This window comes from Leptonotus elevatus, chromosome 7, assembly GCF_054856555.1.
Source record: "Leptonotus elevatus isolate MCC_2025b chromosome 7, RoL_Lele_1.0, whole genome shotgun sequence".
Lineage (NCBI taxonomy): Eukaryota > Metazoa > Chordata > Actinopteri > Syngnathiformes > Syngnathidae > Leptonotus > Leptonotus elevatus.
Window position 1 is genome coordinate 822,428 of NC_141245.1, and position 19,210 is coordinate 841,637.

Genomic DNA, 19,210 nt, shown 5'->3' on the forward strand with positions numbered 1-19,210 from the left:
CTCATTTTCCCTCCAGCACTGTGTTGGTGATGCACCTCGGGAGGCCAATAATTTTTTGGGTAAAAGAGCTGACCATCCGTTCCAATTTCTCGACCTTGGAAAGTGGGATGTTGTAGATGGTCAAGGGCTACATAAGGCGTAGGAAGAGACCAAACTGAAGGCACCAGAGTTTTAACCTGCCAGGCAGTAGGGAGTTGTCAATAATCTTTAGGTTGCTAATGGTGTCTTCCCTGATTTGATCCACCTGCGCTGTGTCCCTATACCAATGCCCAAAGCGCTTGATGGGTTTCTCTGCCACCGTTGGTATGGGCTCACCTCCGATGAAGAAATGTTGCTCTGCCAGCTTCCCTTTCACAATTGAGATGCTTCTGGACTTGCTGGGCTTAATATTCATTCGAGCCCACTTTGTTTTCTTGCAATTTCCCCAGGAAATGACTAGTGCAGGCCTTCGTGGTGGTAAGAGTGGTAAGGGCGTCCATAAATGCCCTGATGGGAGGGAGCCTCAGCCCAGTTTTCGTATGTTCCCCCCTGACCACCTATCGTGATGCACGGATGATGACCTCCATGGCCATGGTAAAAGCTAATAGGGAGATGGTACAACAAGCTCTAATTCCTAGTTCCAGTGGCTGCCGTGCTGTAGTGAACAGTGACGTGCGGTCAGGATATAGGCAAGGTAGGCACTGCCTATCCCAGGCGGAAATGAAAGTTGAAAATGTTTGGCCTTTTCTATTAATTTGAATTATTTCTTTCATTTCAGAAAGCTACACTACCTATAGTTTTAAAAGTGACAACATTTGGTGATTTTCATACTTCAATTAAAAATGACTCATTACTTCGTCTGGCCTGCAGACAAAAATGCTACAAAAATGATCCTGAAGGCACACCGCTACTGTGCTTTTCCCAGCCCCGTCCGCGGAGTGATTTGTGTTCGCGCATGTGTAGTCAGTTTCCCAGTAGAAAAGTCCTTTAAGCAAATAGGCAGATCGCTACACAGCCTTTTTACGTCGCTGTATTATTCCTATACGTTCACACAGTGCATTCGTGAATTTAAAACACATTGAGTGCACAGCAAAGCGATAAGATTACGCCACTCTGGAGAATATAAAACTATTTTGACGTTTTTCCTTGAGGGAAAACGCCTCTTTTGAAGGATGGGAGACCAACGCCTTAGCTACGGGATCTTCAGCAAAGTAAGGGACAAAGAATTATTCATGCTTTTCACAAAGAATGGCGCAAAAGGAAAGATTGGCTTTGTGGATGTGCTTCGATTAACTGGCTGTTTTCACTTTACATGGTGTTTGGCATTGCTATTGCTAGTTTGATTTTGTGAGGAATTAGGCTGTTTTACAGGGAGATATTCACTTTATTACATTCTTTCCAGGGAGTCCGGGCGGGTTTTGAAATTGTCCGTTTTTCGTTGTGCGGCGAATGGGAGGCAGTGTGCACTGCAACTGTGGCTGGCAGACTGCGCACTGGCTTGACGGTGGCCCAGAACTTTAGCTGAGTGGCAAGTGTTGAGCTGCCGCACCAGAGGCAATGGGTACAAACCCCGCTCGAAGTAAAAAAGAAAAGAAAAAAGATTACAGGGCAAAAAAAATCAAAGACTTAAAAAAAGAGAGTAATGCTTTTTTGTTTTATTTTCTACCCATACAGAGGAGGCATATGTTAAAATATTTTGAATGTATGGCAACTTGTATCTGAGTATCAAAGATCTCGAGGTCAGGCTGAGTGTCCTCTTTTTTTGGAAATGAAAATATGGTAACCCTAGGATACGTTGTACACTCGCCTGCCGACACACAAATTTGTAATTGGTGTGTGTGTCTCAATTTGCGACTGCCTGCCTACCCAAACCTAGAGCTCACTGCATGTCACTGGTAGTGAAGTCTTCAGTGGACAGGCAGAATTGTGTATCCTGGAAGTAGGTTTGGACAAGGTTGGCCATGGCTTATGCTGAAGTAGGTGAAAGCGGTCCATAGCAGGTAATGTGGGACAGATCCAAAGGCATTTGCAAGGTCTAAAAACAAAACATGAAGGTCTCTCCCTTTTCTATCAGACTGTATTTGTTGCCAGATCATTGTACTGTATCTTCTTAGTCACACAGCTTTCTTGCAAACCAATGAAAAGTAACACCGATGTGTTACACAAGCTAGTTGAATAAAATACACCTCACATCGAGATGGACAAGACAAGCAGAACTCGGCTCTTGGCTTTCAAAGGGGTCTGAGACTGCCCATGCAGGCCCCTTTGAGAGCTTTAGCAGTCTAGCTCGGCTCTAACAGTTTATTGGCAAAGCCGAGTGCATTCTTTCGAAGCAGGGCAGCAGTGGTGGTGCTTTACAGCTCAAATGGCCCCTCCACTATAGCGTTCTGCTTTTAAACACAAGCTGCAATGCAGTACAGTGCAGCATTTCTAGTGTCATGTTTGGTTTTCAGCTGTTTCTGTTTTCCCTTGCAGTTGTTGGGGAAACAGCTGGAGGGCGGATCCTGCCAACACACCTGCTGCCCATCAGGTCATCAGGCCAAAATAAAAGGGTTATTGCTCCGTAACGCTACTCACCATACCTGACGTTGTGATACTGCTACCTTTCGAGCGGCAATCTTTCCTGGTGTTGTGGACACCACTAGCGATTTGACTAGTAGCGTTTCTCGTTGATCTACTTTGTATTCCAAAATCCTCTCTGTTTTATCCGCCCTCCGGCGTGATCTTGTGTTTTCTTGTTTTTGCCCACGGTGTACACCTTTTTGTAGTCATCGCCTTTTGTTGAGTAAACTTTTTGTCCACGTGCTGTGCGCTTTTTGTTGGTTGATTAAAATTGAGTTACATGCATCCCTGCCGTGGTTCTCCTGCCTTCCTGCATTTGGGTCCTCCCACTCCTCCGTGACAGATCGTGACATCTAGAGGGTAATTCTTATGTGATTGTGTCTGTTGTGTTATGACCGGAATCCCCCCAATACAGGCCTTTCCATAGGAATGGAACTTTAAAGTTAAAGAAACTTTTGAGGAACTTTTAACTCTTTGACTGCCATAAACGTTATAAAACGTTTAGCATAAACCTAGGGAAGGGCGCCGAGGACGTTAAAAGACGTCCCCTATGTTTTTTTTTTTTTTTTTCAAAAACGGGTGCAGGAAAGCCTTGGGCAGCTGTGCTGAAAGTATCAGGCAGATCTGATTAGTCAAAGACTCGTTTTGGCCCCTAGAGGGCAGCGATGACTCTCTTTGCACAAGGTTGGATGGGCCGCCCACCGTGGGCGTCAGTAGAAGACGTGAGGCGGAGCTAGAGTGTTGAGGAGACATGGCTGAATAAGCCCACAATGGCTGCCCAAGCAACCGGTTGCAAGCAGCTCACGCTTGAGCATTTTTTTCAAAGACGGAAAGCATCAATCAATACTAAAAAGCGCATTGATGTCAACGATGATGATGACAACGAGCTCTACGCCAAAGTTGGAAGCTTTGGCGTGACTGTTATGAACACGTAGTAAGCCTCACCGGTAAGCGCGGCTAGCGCGGCTAGCGCTGCTAAGGCCGGAAAACGCGCACAATAGCCGGCCGGGTACTTCTACACAATCGGACATTCGATCGGGCGATGGAGAGTTGGCATCGACCAATGCAGATTGATGATGATGATGAGGAGGACTCCGAGCTCTACGCCAAAGTTGGAAGCTTTGGCGTGACTGTTATGAACACGTAGTAAGCCTCACCGGCTTAGCGCGGCTAGCGCTGCTAAGGCCGGAAAACGCGGAGCTGCACAAGCGGACATTCGATCGGACAATGAAGAGTACCCCGAGTCCAATGCATATTCATCGGAGGAGCGGGTACAGTCTGATCACGGAGAAGACATTGTTTCTGGACTACGATGCCACCATGAATGGAGTGGATAAAATGGATCAGAACATCTCCTACCACCCGGCATAGCAACTGAAGGACACGGGGAAGCGAGACGTAACGAAACCGTAACGTAACCGTAGCATGATCCTGATATTAGACTTGATGACACACTGCAGTATATACTTGCTATTCCCCGGAAAAAAACGGCCGGCAAGAAAGTGGCGCACGCGAAGAGGCAATCTGTTGTGCAAATGCTGTTGCGTCTCTTTGCACGCAGGAGAGTGTTACAAAAAGAAAAACTGTCGTTGAAACATCCACATATTTGTAAATAGCACCACAGTTGCACACATTTGTAAATAGTTTGCCAAATTGTTGTCAAATTGTTACACTGTTGAATGTAAATAAACGTATTTTGCTATCAAAAAACACTTTTTCATTCTTGGTGGTAGTGTTTTATAGAAGTAAAGCACTATTTAGGTGTTTGTGGCATCATTCATGGACAAAAAGAAGTGTCAAATTCACTAGAATGCATGAAATAATATCGTTTCACTAAAAGCTTGATTTCTCCGTATTTTGGTCCAACACAGGCGAAATTGGGTCAAACTAACCATTTTCTATTGTTGATTACTAAAGAACGGAATAAGGTAGAAACAAACTCTTTTTTTCTGATGAAAGATGAAAGTCCAATCTTTCATTTGGTAGTACGTGTGTTTCCATAGTCCAAACAGAACATTTTCTGTGGACCTTGAAAATCAGTCAAAATGCTTAAATCGGCTGGCACTGGCGGCATCCCTTTTCTGAAAACGTCTGGCAGTCAAAGAGTTAAAGAACTTTTAGTTAATGCATTATCTACACACTCATTTTGACACACCTAGCAGAACATTAGGGCAACATAAGAAAAATGAAATAAATACCTTCAGAATTGCAAATGAACTATACTCGACACACATATAAATGCAACACTTTTATATTTTCTCCTATTTTTTTTTAATAAGATGAACTCAAAAATCTAAAACTTCTTCCACATACACAATATCACCATTTCTCTTAAATCCGTGATAGTGTGGCTTCTCCTTTGCCGAGATAATCCATCCCACATCACAGGTGTGCTATATAAAGATGCTGATTAGACACCATGATTAGTGCACAGGTGTGCCTTAGACTGCCCACAATAAACGGCCACTCTGAAAGGTGCAGTTTTGTTTTAAGGGGGTGGGGGGCTTAGAAAACCAGTCAGTACTGACTGGTTTGTGAACAATATTTGAGAGAAATTGTGATATTGTGTATGTAGTAAAAGTTTTAAATCTTTGAGTTAATCATAAAAATGGGAGCAAAAACAAGTGTTGCGTTATATATACAAGGTATATTTTTGTTGAGTATAAAATAAAAACCTGCCAAATTAAATTGAAAGCAGATTTTTTAAAACTTGGAATCATGTTGGCCACATGTGAATAACAATTGACAATTCTCAGCTTACGTCACAAGTCAAAATGGCGGTCAACTCGGTGAAATGCCGCTCTCCGTTCATTGAAAAGTATTGGACTTTGGATCGTTGTAATTTGATTTGTGAGGATTATTTTGATTTTAAAATGTGACAAAATGTCATTTGACTACTATAACAATCTGATGTTCTGAATTGTTAATACCTGTAGACTAAAAAATCACATATTTTGATAGTCCATGGCAATTACAAAAGAACTCATAAATGCACAAAAAATACCACAGGTAAGCAAACAACCTGCTATATTATTTAAACCATGCCTTTTGTTACACTTAAGAAAGTTACCCTAAAATAATACATATTTCAAGTGTGAAAGCTGTGCAAAAGAAGCTCACAGTGTATTAGTTAGGGCTGGGTATTGATTCAAATTTCCTCAATTCGATTTAAATTCACAAGAGTTCAGTTTGATTCGACCCCCCCGATTCAATTCACTTAGTTCAATCTGATATTCATTAATTATGGAACATCACTTCTTCTTAAATAACAAGGGCATTATAAAAAACTCCCCAAACATTAAATTCCCCCAAAAACTTTGCAGAAGCAGTAACTGGTTAAATGATTTATTTATAAATGAAAATAACACATATTAAGTGATTACACTTAAGTGTTACACAAACATTGACATCAGCATGGATGAGATGAAAATTAAAATCATAAATTGCATTAAGTCAGGTCTTTCATAAATGTAACGTGTACAGTAAATTTCAAGAAAACAGTAAGATACAAGAACATTTGGCCTTTAGAATTCTATTTTGTTGTTAATTTATCTGAAAAAAGATATTAAAATAATCGATTCATGGTTTTATGAATCAATTTCACGCTCAAAGAAAAATTGATTCAATATCAATTATTCGATTTTTAAAACCCTATTAGTCCAATCAAACTTCATGACTGTTATTGATGAATGTATATATAACAATTGCCAGCACAGCAATTTGTTTTCAAATAAATCAAAGCATGACAACATAATCATTTTTGATCCACTCCTACAATACGTGTCATTACCTTGCTGATCAGCATACAGTAATTCTATGAGGACCAATACAGAACAATGAGGAACCTTATCCTGATGAAGGACACAAGAAGTATTATGAGATATTTTTTTCCTCTCGATCTTTGTGCAAAAAAGTATTTGTTCTGACATCTGAGATGTACAGAATTGCAATATTATCCCTTTTATCACTCAACTTTTACCAATTCCAATTAACAAGTCACAAGAAGAAAGTACAAGTACAAACAAGCCACTCTTGCCTGATGAACCTAACCTTGCTCTCGCAAGATGTATTCTCGCGGTATTTGTGAGTTCACAAACTCCCGAGAATCCATCTTGTACCACTCCCATTGATTTCCACCAATACGAACCACTGGTGGTTTGGACCAACCAGAGAGCGACATTGTATTTGGGGGCGGGATATGCAGCTGTGACTAAAACAAGAAGGGCCAAAGCCGTGGGAAGAAACAAACCAAACATGGCAACACCGGTGAACGAATGTGTAGATGCTGCAATTAATCGTTATCGCTGAATTAGTCTCTTGTAGCCTCATATCAACATTGCAAAACCGACAACATTAACTCAACGCCATGTTATCAACTAGTCACAACAGTCGCATGTCGGTGACGACATTTTCATCCTTTGCCGTGATTGGTCGAAACAAACGTTAGGTAGACGTGCATACGATTCTGCTTCGTCCAATAAGCTCAAAGTGTTGTACAGCATGCCCCACCTTTCCCGAGCAAATCAACGCGGAGCAGTCCTAAACTGATATTGTGGAGAATTCCCTCGAGTGAAGCACAAATCAATTTGGCTTTGCCAGGCTATGATGAACCCCCACCACTAAACAAGCTGATCATCCATGATCATCACCACCACACGTATTTAGCCCATTTTTGGGGGTGCTTCAAATTTTAGAGCATGTACATAGATATTTTTACTGTGTGTTCTATTTTAACAAGCTCACAACTTATAGCTATAATATATATATAAACCATAGAGTTGAAAAGTCAGATTTAAACAACAAAAATACAGTACACCCCAGATTTGATTGAAAATGGTTTGATCCCCCTCAACCCCTACCCCACCTCTGCTTTTGCTGGCAAGATGAACGGAGCCGTCCTGAAGTCCAGTCAGTCACGGTATGTCTGTCTAGTTGAATGAAAGTGTTCCTTCATTTCACCAGGATATGTGAAAAGTTTCTTACCTTCTACCATTCAACACCAACATATTATTTGTATTACTAGTCTGCTTTTTTGCTCCTCGATCATGTTGCTACTTGCTAATGAGGGAAACAAGTGTTAATAGCTAATGAGGGAAACAAGTGTTAATATTAATGTCGATATGTCGTATTGTTATTGGTTATCTTACTAACGAGTGTGGCGTGCTTGCGTAGTGTGTCTGCACAGAAAAAAAGTAGCCTCGTAAAGTAGGTCATGGACACAAGATTGTTTTTCAGCAAACAAAAGCTCCATTTTGAAGTATTTGTATTAAAGACAAGATGTAAAAAGTCAGACACAAACAGTGCTAAAGTCAATTTGTTGTGTTAAATGTGTTTATATGATGTGTCTGCACTTCGCCCATACACACTTGTACATGCATTATTATTATTATTTTGTAGATTCTAGTGTATTTCTTTTTTTATGTGTATGTTAATGTATATGTTTTGTAAAACATAGTACAGACAAGTATAGTCAAATAAACATTCTGTATTAAGTTAATGTCTGTTAATATATTTTATATATTGTGTGTTTCATTTAAAAGAAAAAAGAAAAAACAAGTCCAATGTCCATTTTTTGTTCATTCTCACTGTAAACTGTGGGGAGCCAACCTTGCCAGCAAGATGAATTCTCACGGTATTTGAGAGTTCACAAACTCCGGAGAATGCATCTTGTACCGCTCCCGCTGATACGTTTGCAGCTGATCTTTCTTCGATCGGACCAATCAGGCGTTGTTTAGGCAGGACGAAACCAATAAGCGCCAATGGCAGGGGGAAACAAAAAACCTAATAGACGAATGGATGCTGCAATTAATTATGCTCTCGCAGTTTTACTCAATCAATCTGGCTGGCAAGGTTAGTGGGGAGCTGGTTTACTCCAGAAACATTCATACTGTCAATGCGTATGTTGAGGAACTGTTGTATTAAAAAGAGTACCCATCGCAAGAAATTAGGGTTGGGGTATTGTTTATATTTTAAGTCCTTTTCGCCTTTGCAACTTTTATGAGATTTGGTTTACTCACTGACTTCCCATGCAATTTTTGGAGCGGGATGTACCCCCAAACCACGACAAAGCTACCTATCACAACCCCCACCCCCCATCCCAGTAGTACCCAAGCACCCCTAAACGTCTTTATAGCACCCCTAAACCTCTGATCCTAGAATCACCTCTGATCATCACCAAGTATAACTGCATACATAGACCAAAGATCAATGCAATATGAACTTGGACTTTACAGAGAAGTGTGAAAAAGTGGTGAGAACAAATTGTCAGTGGTGCTTTTCCTGACTTAAATGGCCTAAAAGTTACCCTTATTTGAGGCCCTATTGTCCTCTTGAATCTAGTAAACTGTCCTTAGGAGAGGCCAACACTCACATGAATAAGTTAAAACCGTTGGGGAGCCGAAGTCCGTTAGCTGACGTTTCCACCCTAATGAGTTTTAACACATTAGGAATCCCTGATGCTTGTAATGAGCCGCAGACAGAAGGATGTCAGCTGGGGGTGATCATTGCCGGAGAGCGCTTCAAAGCATTGCTCGCAAAACTGTGTCATTTTTAAACTGTTGTTTTTGTAAAGAGGCTTCTTGCATAAACAAAAAAAGTCACTTCTGAGAGACAACCATGTTCTATTTTGCAATCAATGTCATCTGTTGCTGTTAATCTTTAACAGCCAAAAATGTGATCAATTCATGCAAGAGAAATGTGTAATAAAGGTTTGTTGCTTCAATTTCAAAATCATGTTCAGTCTTAGCATGCAGCAACATTTGCACAAACACTGCACAATGCAGTAAGACCACAACATATCAGAATTATTGCAACACTACAGCAACCCATTAATCGGCCAATCCACATGACATGAATTCATTTGAGTTACAGGTAGTCCCCTAGTTACGAACATCCAAGTTACGAACATTCGCATACATGAACAAAGGCTGACTGATGTCCATAAAAGCTGTATTTTGCGTGCAAGTTAATATTTAAGTGCGCGCCACATAATGAATGGTACAGTATTGTAGTGCCCCTCTCTGCCACAACCCTGCCGAGCAGCACTGCGGCATTTGCGCATTTCAATTACCTCTCTGTCCGCCAATGAACGCACAGGAGCAACGGCGCACGCACTCTTCATGCACTCGATATTGCCGCCACATTGTGAATACATTTCAGAGGCTCTCCTGGAGGATATTCATGAAAAGCAGCCCTCAGTCGTCTTCTTTATCGGCGTAGTAGCAAAACGTAGAATATCTCTTCAGCTTCAAAATCACTTGAATCTGACTCAGCGGTCGCCATCTTGAGTCATCATATGCACCAATCACATTCATGTGCACTTCAGGGACAGTCGGAAAACATATTTTCCTAAGACCGTTACACCCAATACATAATAATGCCTTTTACTTCTTAAGCCTCACATAAACTCAACTCACTAACTCCTCCACCATCTATATACAGTAAGCATATTTATTTTGTTTTATCGCATTGTACTGTGTAAAAACTTAATGTAGTGTGAGGAAAAGTGGTTCAGATAATGGATAATGGATGGATGGATGGATGATGTAGTTTAATGTATGTTTAAAAAAAATCTAATTCATGTACTGTATAGAAAGTTGGAAAAATATTTAATTGTAATTGTACCGGCAACATAAAATCGATTTATAACGTTTTGACCGGGCCATCGGCTGGTTCAAGCTATTTTTTACACCGACTCATTAGTCCGTGTGCCGGCTCGCATCGTTCAAATCTTTTGTCATTGTCCAATAATTTCGCATCCATTTTTATTAAATGTATTTTGACATGATGTGTTTTTCTATACCAATCATTATTTTCAGGTTTGTTAGCTTTGTGTTCACAATGGGAACTCCTGCAAGCCTTTCGCAATAGTTTTCACGGGATTCGGGTTTGAATCGACTGTGACGTAACAAAATGTAGCCAAGCAAGATATCCTTCAATACCATTTCACAACACTTCGATGATAACAGCAAGTCCACTGTGGCTCAGTGGGTAGTGCGGCGGAGCTTTGACCAGTAAACAGGAGTCGATATTTTGCATCCTGCCTTAGACTGGTTGCAGTTCATGTTTTCTTTTTATTCATTTATCATTCAACTAGAATTAATAATTAGTCATTTTCACATAGTTTATCTTTCAATTTACTTCATAAGCATGCCACGAGCATTCCACATGCATTCAAATCTTAGCATTCAGCTATTAGCATTCAGCTTTCATCATTCCCATGCAATTTCTCACAAATTACACTTAGTCTAGTTAAAAATATGATTTTTAGGGAGATCTAAGGAGTTCTAAGAAGATTTATACTACAACAAAGGTTGTGTATGTGTCTTCATATAAAAAATGTGTGTGTGTGCGTTTTATGTGTGTGTGTTTGCACTTCTATTTTCTCCTCATCTCAGACCCAGTGCCCCTGTGCCCTGGCCTCTCTTTCTCCCCCACTGTGTGTGAGTTTATTCACAGGAAATGCAGGGGAGCCTCACGGGTGGCTGGCCTGATGTAAAGCGACGTGGCATCTCCAGCGAGCCGGGAACTTAGCATGTCAGGCAGGTCAGCAAGGGGCAAGCAGACAGTCAATAAAATATTCAATACAGCATTACCAGTTCATAGATCTAATACCTGAGGAAAGCCCCCCTACAAAAATATAAAATGAAAAACGTTACTCCATGCTATTTGCTTTACACCAGCTAGTTAACGGCTGACTGCAGATTTCAACTTTTTAGGATGGAGTGAAAGTTCAAAAGAACATGATCACTTGATATTTTGGTTGCCTAAAAATAACTTCAGATAAATAGCTACAATATCGGTAGTTTTTCGATTTGTTGTAGAGGGGTTGAGAACAAACAATGTGAGAGTTTGAGTCTAGACAGTGTAGTCCAAATGGACTGAAATATCTTATGTGTCTTTAATGCAATGGGTGCTAATCGTAATTAGCAACACGCTACATGGACACATCACATCAACTCAGGCTCTTCTTAGACAGGTGCCCTCAATGGACCGGGTGTGTACGGTGATATACCAGCTGCTATTGGGATGTTTTGCTGATTAACCCAGACACTAAGATGTTGTTGCTGTATTTTCTAACTCCCTGGCCATTGCTCCCTCTTCCTTTGTTGTCTTTTGGGTAGCTTCCGTCTGCTTACAATTTTAACCAGCGTCTCTTCTGTCGCCATGTCTTTTATTGTGTTGTCTGAGTGTAGGGTATTTTATTACTTATACTGCATAGGTTGGTTGAGTATGCTAGATCAGTGTTACACACTGAAATTGTTTTCCTTTTTCCCTGTGAATAATTAATGGCAATGGATGGTTCAGGACAAAGACATTGAGGACTCCATTAAGAAATGTGATGTTGAGAGGTGCTGACTTCATTATTTTAGGTGTTAACACTTGAAAGAGATGCAATTCTGATTATGACAGAACTACAATCTTATACAACATTATCGCTGGCGCCAGGCCAAAATCGTCACTTTTCAGGAAACGGCTTGTTTGTTCAACCATTATTAACGTTGCATCATCAGAGAAAGCAAGCCCTTTTAAACACTTTAGATTGGTCAATAATTCATAAAAATTTCTTACGCATATAGACTGAACAAAACTGTAGAAAAAAAGATTGCCAAATTATGGCTTATGAAGGATTCGGCCAAATGCCAGCATTATTCTTCCGTGATTCTGGGTTATTAAAATGTGCAACCCAGAAAGAAGAATTTAGTCATATCAGTCACCTTTTTTATGTTTTGACAATAACGCCCAATTCACACTGAATGTGTAAAAGATGCGGAACTGCATCTGTACGAACGCCACAAGGAATAGAAAGCATTTGAGTCTGTGTGTCAATTTACACCAGCTGCAGTGTGGTGTGTATTGGATGCGGAGCTGCGGAAGGTTTCCACAAGGTTTCTATTTTTTCCAGATTCCGCATGCGGATTTTCATGAAGCTGAAGAAATTACACTAGCCGGACAGGTAGGCATCAATGATTGGCCGAGCCAGGAACATTGACAGGAGTTTTTGCGCTCCTCTTTTTAATCGTTGTTGTGCACATAAAACAATAGTAACGAGTAATGATCCTCTGTTTTGAAAATGTATTAAGTAAAAAGTACAGATACTGTTTTTAAAATGTTACGGATAAAAGTAAAAAGGATTCTAAAAATAAATACTCTGTGAGTTACAAACTACAGGAATAAACTACTCAAGTACAGTAACGAAGTATTTGTACTTCGTTACGCCCCATCTCTGTATATAACACACATTGAACCACAGATTTAGGTGATATTACTCACAACAAGCGTACTTGCTTATTCTCAGTAATGCAAGATGAAATGGCGCTGCCGGAAGTAATGAAATGAACAAGTGTTACCTCATAAGGATACACACAGGAAACCAAGAGCACAGGCCGATACCAGTATCCATATCCGTAGCGAGTACCGATAGCATCAAATGATACCGATACCTTTTATCAGTACTCGCCCATCCCAAATATATATATATATATTAGCACTGTCAAAGTTAAAGCGTTAACTAATTAATCAATCACAAAAAAAATCGCATCGCATTAAAGGACCTGTGCAGTTTGTATATTTTTTTTACTCGCAACTGCCACCTCTGGCTCAAAGCGGAACTGCAGCCTCTGTGTCAGGCTCGTTCATGGTGCACGTTCCAACACTCGCACCCCCACCCCTGCGCCCACTAACCGGGCGCTCCCGCTCATCGGCTAGAGGGCGTCTCGGCTATCTGAAATGCTTCGGACACTGACACTACACACTCACAGCCTCGCACACATCGACGGGAACGCGCAACCGAGGGGCACAAAGGCGGAAGCGCAAGTACTGGGATGCGGCCCATACGTCGCAAACCGTAAACGGAAACAAAGTTGATTGGTGAAAACCCGTAAATCGGAAGTCCCGCCTCTTCCGTGGCATATAGTCCATAGATCAAAACATGTTGAAGACGTCCGCATAACATTAAATGTCAAAATAATTAACACATAAAAGGTGCTCTTTAACTTTGGCAGACAAAAAATGCTGATAAAAAGCCTTTTTAAATAAGCGATTAATCGTGATTAATCAAAATTCTAAGATGTGATTAATCTGATTTGTGTTTGTGTGCGTGCGTGTGTGTGTGTTTGTGAACCGCTCCAGCAAACATGTCAGCAACATTAGTTTGTCAATTTTTTGTTTTTTCCACAAATAGCCTCCTTGAGGTCTCTATATTCATTTCCCAGCAACACCAAAATAAAAATTGTAATAGATCTATGTGTATGAAAGTAAGCAATTATTAGAACAAGTGCATCTTTAGCCAACGTGTTTTTAGCCGACTTTAGCTAGCAGTGCGGCTAGGAAACCTGCCTCAAAATAATCCGGAGTTCCACGCCTCTCACGTCACTTAATAAATGATTTACATAAATGGACATAGCAGCCAAAAAAAGTCGAACCACCATAATGTGACCATTCAGCCCGGAAGTAAACAGAATGACGCACGTCGTAACAACAGCATATCCAACACCTTGGAGCAGAAGCGATTGTCGTCATTAATCCAGACACCGTGGATTGTGTTCCAGACAGAAATAATCTTCAATTCCGGGATCTCTTTTTTAATGAATCAATTTCTATTTTTAATTCAAATGACTACATTCACACACTAAACCAGGGGTCTCCAACCTTTTTTGCACCGCAAGCTACTTTTAGAAAAGCAAAACAGTAGCGAGCTACTCATGTTTCACAAGATTTATTTTATAGCCAAATTTTTGTTATATTGCCTTTACTGAAATTCAAACACAACAACAAATCAACAGTGGTCACAAAATGCATACGTTGTCATATTAAAAAAATATATATGTGCAATATCTCAAAACCATTGCCTATTAAATAATGCTCATTCCTGGTTAGCTGCTTCCTCAAGCCAAGATTTTGATGTTAGTTGAGCGGGTAGTGCACATGGAGTGATCGGGGAGTTGGAGAAAAGGGTACACTTGAAGGATGCACATTGAGACGGTGCAGCAACACACGGCTAGGGCACGACTCGACGAATCACACACACAACGCTATACCTCAACACAAAACGAAAAGGAGCTAGCGCTCCAAATGTTGGGCCACTCTCCCGACTTTCCAACTGTCCAAGTGCATTGTCAAATGAGTACTGGACGGCGGAGCCAAATTCGGGCAACGCAGCGCTACGCAGATCCCCCCGCAGAGCAGATTGACAGGCTATCACTCTGCTCTGTCACTGACAGCGAGTCGAGAATGAAAAAGAAAAAAACTGTGTTGAACCATCATAACATTTTCATTTTCTTTATGAGACCAAAAGCATTTGAGAAATAACACATGGCATGACACATGGCATCTCTGTGAATGAACTGAGAATATCTGCAAGGCAAACAAAATGGCAGTGTGGTAGTAGTAACATCTTTATAACTTTTGCCATCTTAATTCCATCCTTCTTCTCCCACGCCAGGAAGGTTCACATGCTCATTTCTACACAAGAGGCTATTCAGCAGCTGAGCCGCCTCCAAACACAAAACACCTATGATTTCCTGCCCTCACACAAACATTTGGGTGAGAATGAAAGTGGGACTACATTTGATGTGAGCATATTTGTGTTGACTTTACATCCACTTAACTAACAACTCTATTATTCTTTAATGTAATCTTCTACTTTATCCCACTTTGATGACCACCCTACCAACCCCAACCTACACACAGACACATTGAGAAACACAATTTGAGTAGTGCTCTGAGCAATCAACCCAAAATAAGCACACGAGGTAGTGGTGTAGTCCAGGCCAGGGCACATACTAATAGGTTACTAAAAAGGGCAGTCAAAAAATAATAATTTGTTCTCAGATATTGTGTCATACACTTGAATAAGGATTGTAGATCCAATATGAGGCCCATGTGGGACTGGTTTGGTTGTCTGACAGTAATGCAGATGAGCAAGTGCAGAGGAGTGACCAAAGGTCAGAACAGTGTTTCAGTGATAAGAAGCAAATAGCATAAAGCACTCACCTGGATCACCACAAGGAAACCACCACATGGAAAAGACAAAGAAAACAAGGATGATTAGTGCAAAAGCCAAACACTGATGAAAATAATAAGGAACTAACATAAATGTTAATCATGAGTGAAGTAAATTAACTAGAGAATACCTCTCAGCTTCCACATGCAACTGAAATTGCTGTACAGAAGGCTGTATAGTATGTATAGTATTATTTTCCTTATGTATTTCATTGGGGGAGGGGTGCACGGTGTTGAACATTTTCCTTTCCTTTATGTGACCAAATGCATTTGAAACATGACAGCCATTACATCGATAAACTTTCCTGTCATAGGCCACACAAAATGGCAAATAATCTTTTCATTTACACAAACTTATTAAATCAAATTTCACAATGCGGTAATATGACCTCATTTTAAATAGAAAACACCACAAGGAACAACAATAAAACAACCAAACTTTGGCTGATGATGCCTCAGAAGATTAATTGTAAGCTCAATGTGATCTTCAAAGTTGAGGTTGATTTAGTTTGTTGAGACTTCTGACAACTTTTGAAAGGTTTCAAATCTCGAATGATGTCCTTACCTGCGATTGGAATTTACTTTCCAGTGACCTTTTAGCAGTTCCTGAACCGTTGGGGTAAATATATATTTTCCTAAGGTACTATGGACTATGCTATGGACATTTGAACGATGCAAGGACCAAAACTTTAAACCTGTTTATCCCAGAACAGGAATTTAAACCTGGCAACATTAAAATTGCTGTAATTTTTTAAGTTGAAAAAAAGAAAACGATTTCCGACTACCGATCTGATCATAAAATGGCACATATGTATGTTTACTTACTGTTTTTTGGGGAAATAAATTTCTGTAACGCATTCTGGAATATTGGAGTCTATCAGCGAGTTTGCGGGGAGGGGTCGGGGTGGGTTGGCACGATAATCACCAATTCAATCAGAAGATGGACAACTATAGTTAGTTACAACCTGTATATTTACTTGTGATTGACTGATGTGCGTGTCTGGAAGTTAACATTACTTATGCTGATTGATGACAGTTAACATTAAATAAATAACACACATATTTTTTTTTTATTTGACATAAATTAAATGGTTTTCAGACTTTTTAGCAGTAAAAAAAATACACAAAGGCTATTACTTTGTGATTGAATGGTCGAGGAATTCCGCCTCCCAGCGCAAAGCTTTTCTGTATCCGCTCTCACGGCACACAAGGACGCTAAAAATAAATTCGCTTTCGGGCTCACATATACAATAGCACAGAATAACTTCGACGTTTTTACTTAATGTCCTATTACGCGGATCTGATCAATGACGTCATTGGATCGGGCAAATTATAACAATAAAGGTGATCACCGATCATGCATAAAATGCCAATTATCGGCTGATCACAATCAAGCCGATCAGATCGGCGTAAAGTCTATAATATACATAGCAATTTGGGGATTTTTTGGAGCTTGTGGAGAAGAGTATTTAATAGGGGTGGGACAAAAAAAATAATTAACCGGATATCGGTTCGTAAATACGAGCAATATGACTGTATCTACAGCACACTACTGTATCGATCCAAAATCCGGCAGGAACCAGTAGATACATCTATTGTCGTGCTCTGACCCGGCTATCGCGATGCTAGGAATCGGTTGCCATGGAGAGTCGCGCAGGGGGGGGGGGAAAGCTGAGGAAAAAGACACGAGAAGAAGACTGATACAACGAAGAAGAACGGGACGGCGACATCGAAGAAGAACACGACGACAACGAAGAGGAAGAAGACTCGCACGTGCTCAGTAATAGCTCTGTAAAATAGCAACATGTCTGAAAACGACAGTGAGCAATATGGATGTGAGTATTGCCGGTGGCAATTTAACTACGGATTCAGAGAGAACGATTTTCAATGCATCAGGGAAACAAAAATCTAATGTATGGAGCGTTTTTGGATTTTACAAAAGAGGCGGATAACTTGAATAAAAGTTATGCCATTTGCAAATTGGGCCGAGCAGCGCTGAAGTACACTGGTTTAACAACTAATCTGGACTGCCATGCCACGAGGAAGCACCGTGACGAGTATGGGTAGCTAAAATCAAGGAACAAACAGCAGCATGCTAATGATGCACCACAAGCAACGGGTAGTATCCCGAGCTATTTCGGGAAACTTGGCCACAAATGTGACACGAGCTAAGGAAATCACAAATGCCCATTTCATTGCCAAAGGATTATGTCCTTACAGTATAGTTGACTGTGATAGATTTCAGGATTTGCTGCATACCTTAGAGCCGAGATACACATTACCATCCCGAAAGCATTTCAGCAACATGTGTATACCGGCTTTGTATGCACAAGTGAAGAGCCAAGTGGAAGAACTGGCGAAAGCAGACCGAGTGGCATTAACAACCGATGCTTGGACGTCATGTGCAACGGAGTCATATATAATGATCACAGCCCACCACATCAATTCAGACAGGCAATTTAAGTGTATTGCAGTCTAAGGTGTTCAAAGGATCTCGCACTGGGAAAAATATAGATGCTCTTCTAAAACAGGCATGCACTGATTGGAACCTTGTTGATAAGCATCCAGCCCTAATTACTGACAATGAATTAATGCTAGTAGCATGGTGTAAGCTGGAGAGGAAGCAGAGATGAGCCCTCACCTCATGTGCTTTGCACACACCATCAACCTTGCATCACAATAAAGCCTTCAAAGTGAGAGTGAGGAGAGAGGTAAGTTTTTTTCACCACAGTGTTAGGGCAGCACATATTCTACAAAAAAAAGCAAAAAACAGCTGGCCTTGCCGCACCACAAGCTCTTAGTTTTAACTATATGCATTATTTGAAATATCGAAACGGATATCGAATCGAATCGTATCTCTTCCAAACTGAACCGAATCGTATCGAACCGTTCTGCCTTTACAGATATTGTTTTTTGTATCGAATTCTGAATCGTAACCCGTGTATCTAGTTACATATTGAATTAGCTTCATGCCAGAGATTCCCATCCCTAGTATTTAAGCATTTCTTCTTTCGTGGCGAAGGAAATATGAAAAACAATATATGATGCACCGCCTCCATCATATAGTATTTGAAAACTCAAGATTTTTTTCCAGAGTGGTCATCGCAGTTCTTAAAATAATACAGCCCAAGTTTGAAGTCACATCTAGGACAAGATGGCAAAAGTATGACTCCTGTAATCAGGACTCTAAATTAACTTTTTTGATGACCAGCCAACGTGGCTGCTGACTCTCTAAAGTTACTAGCCATACACAATTTCCACTAGCCATTTTTTTTCCCCCCAGTGAACATTTTCTCAGATTTTTTCTTTTTCTTTTAAAACCCCAAAACAAAGTGGGGGATTGATCAAAAGTAACGTGAGTACATTGTTTTAAGCGATTCACAAGTCGGACATTTTGAGTTTCAAGTCCTTTTGAGTCTTTTTAACAACATCGTAGCTTATATTATTTCGGGTGACCATCAAAGTAGGAGTCAGGGACTCAGGGAGTAAACCCAGAGTGGTGCAACAGATTGCCATGTTTGCAATGTGTTACCAGTGAGTTTACAGTCTCACAAACTACGCAGCTAGCAAGTTTGAAGTTGTTGCCTCTCCGTCAGTGATCTAATCTTGGACATACTGCAATTAATTTTTTTGTTGACCACCTCATAGTTTTTGTACCAAAAACAAC

General features: G+C 40.5%; 1 protein-coding gene across 5 annotated transcripts in view; it reads right to left on the reverse strand.

Moving 5' to 3' along the window:
* Positions 1 to 19,210, reverse strand: part of bcas3 (BCAS3 microtubule associated cell migration factor) — a 419,103-nt gene that overhangs the window by 108,170 nt on the left and 291,723 nt on the right. The window contains exon 23 of one of the 5 annotated variants that reach the window (XM_086081202.1): positions 14,242 to 15,534. The exons of the other annotated variants lie outside the window; for them this stretch is intronic. Within the exon in view, the coding sequence (XP_085937328.1) occupies positions 15,500 to 15,534 (35 nt within the window). The 3' untranslated portion in view covers positions 14,242 to 15,499. Of the gene's footprint in view, positions 1 to 14,241; positions 15,535 to 19,210 lie in introns of those variants that run through there. 5 annotated transcript variants of the gene reach the window in all.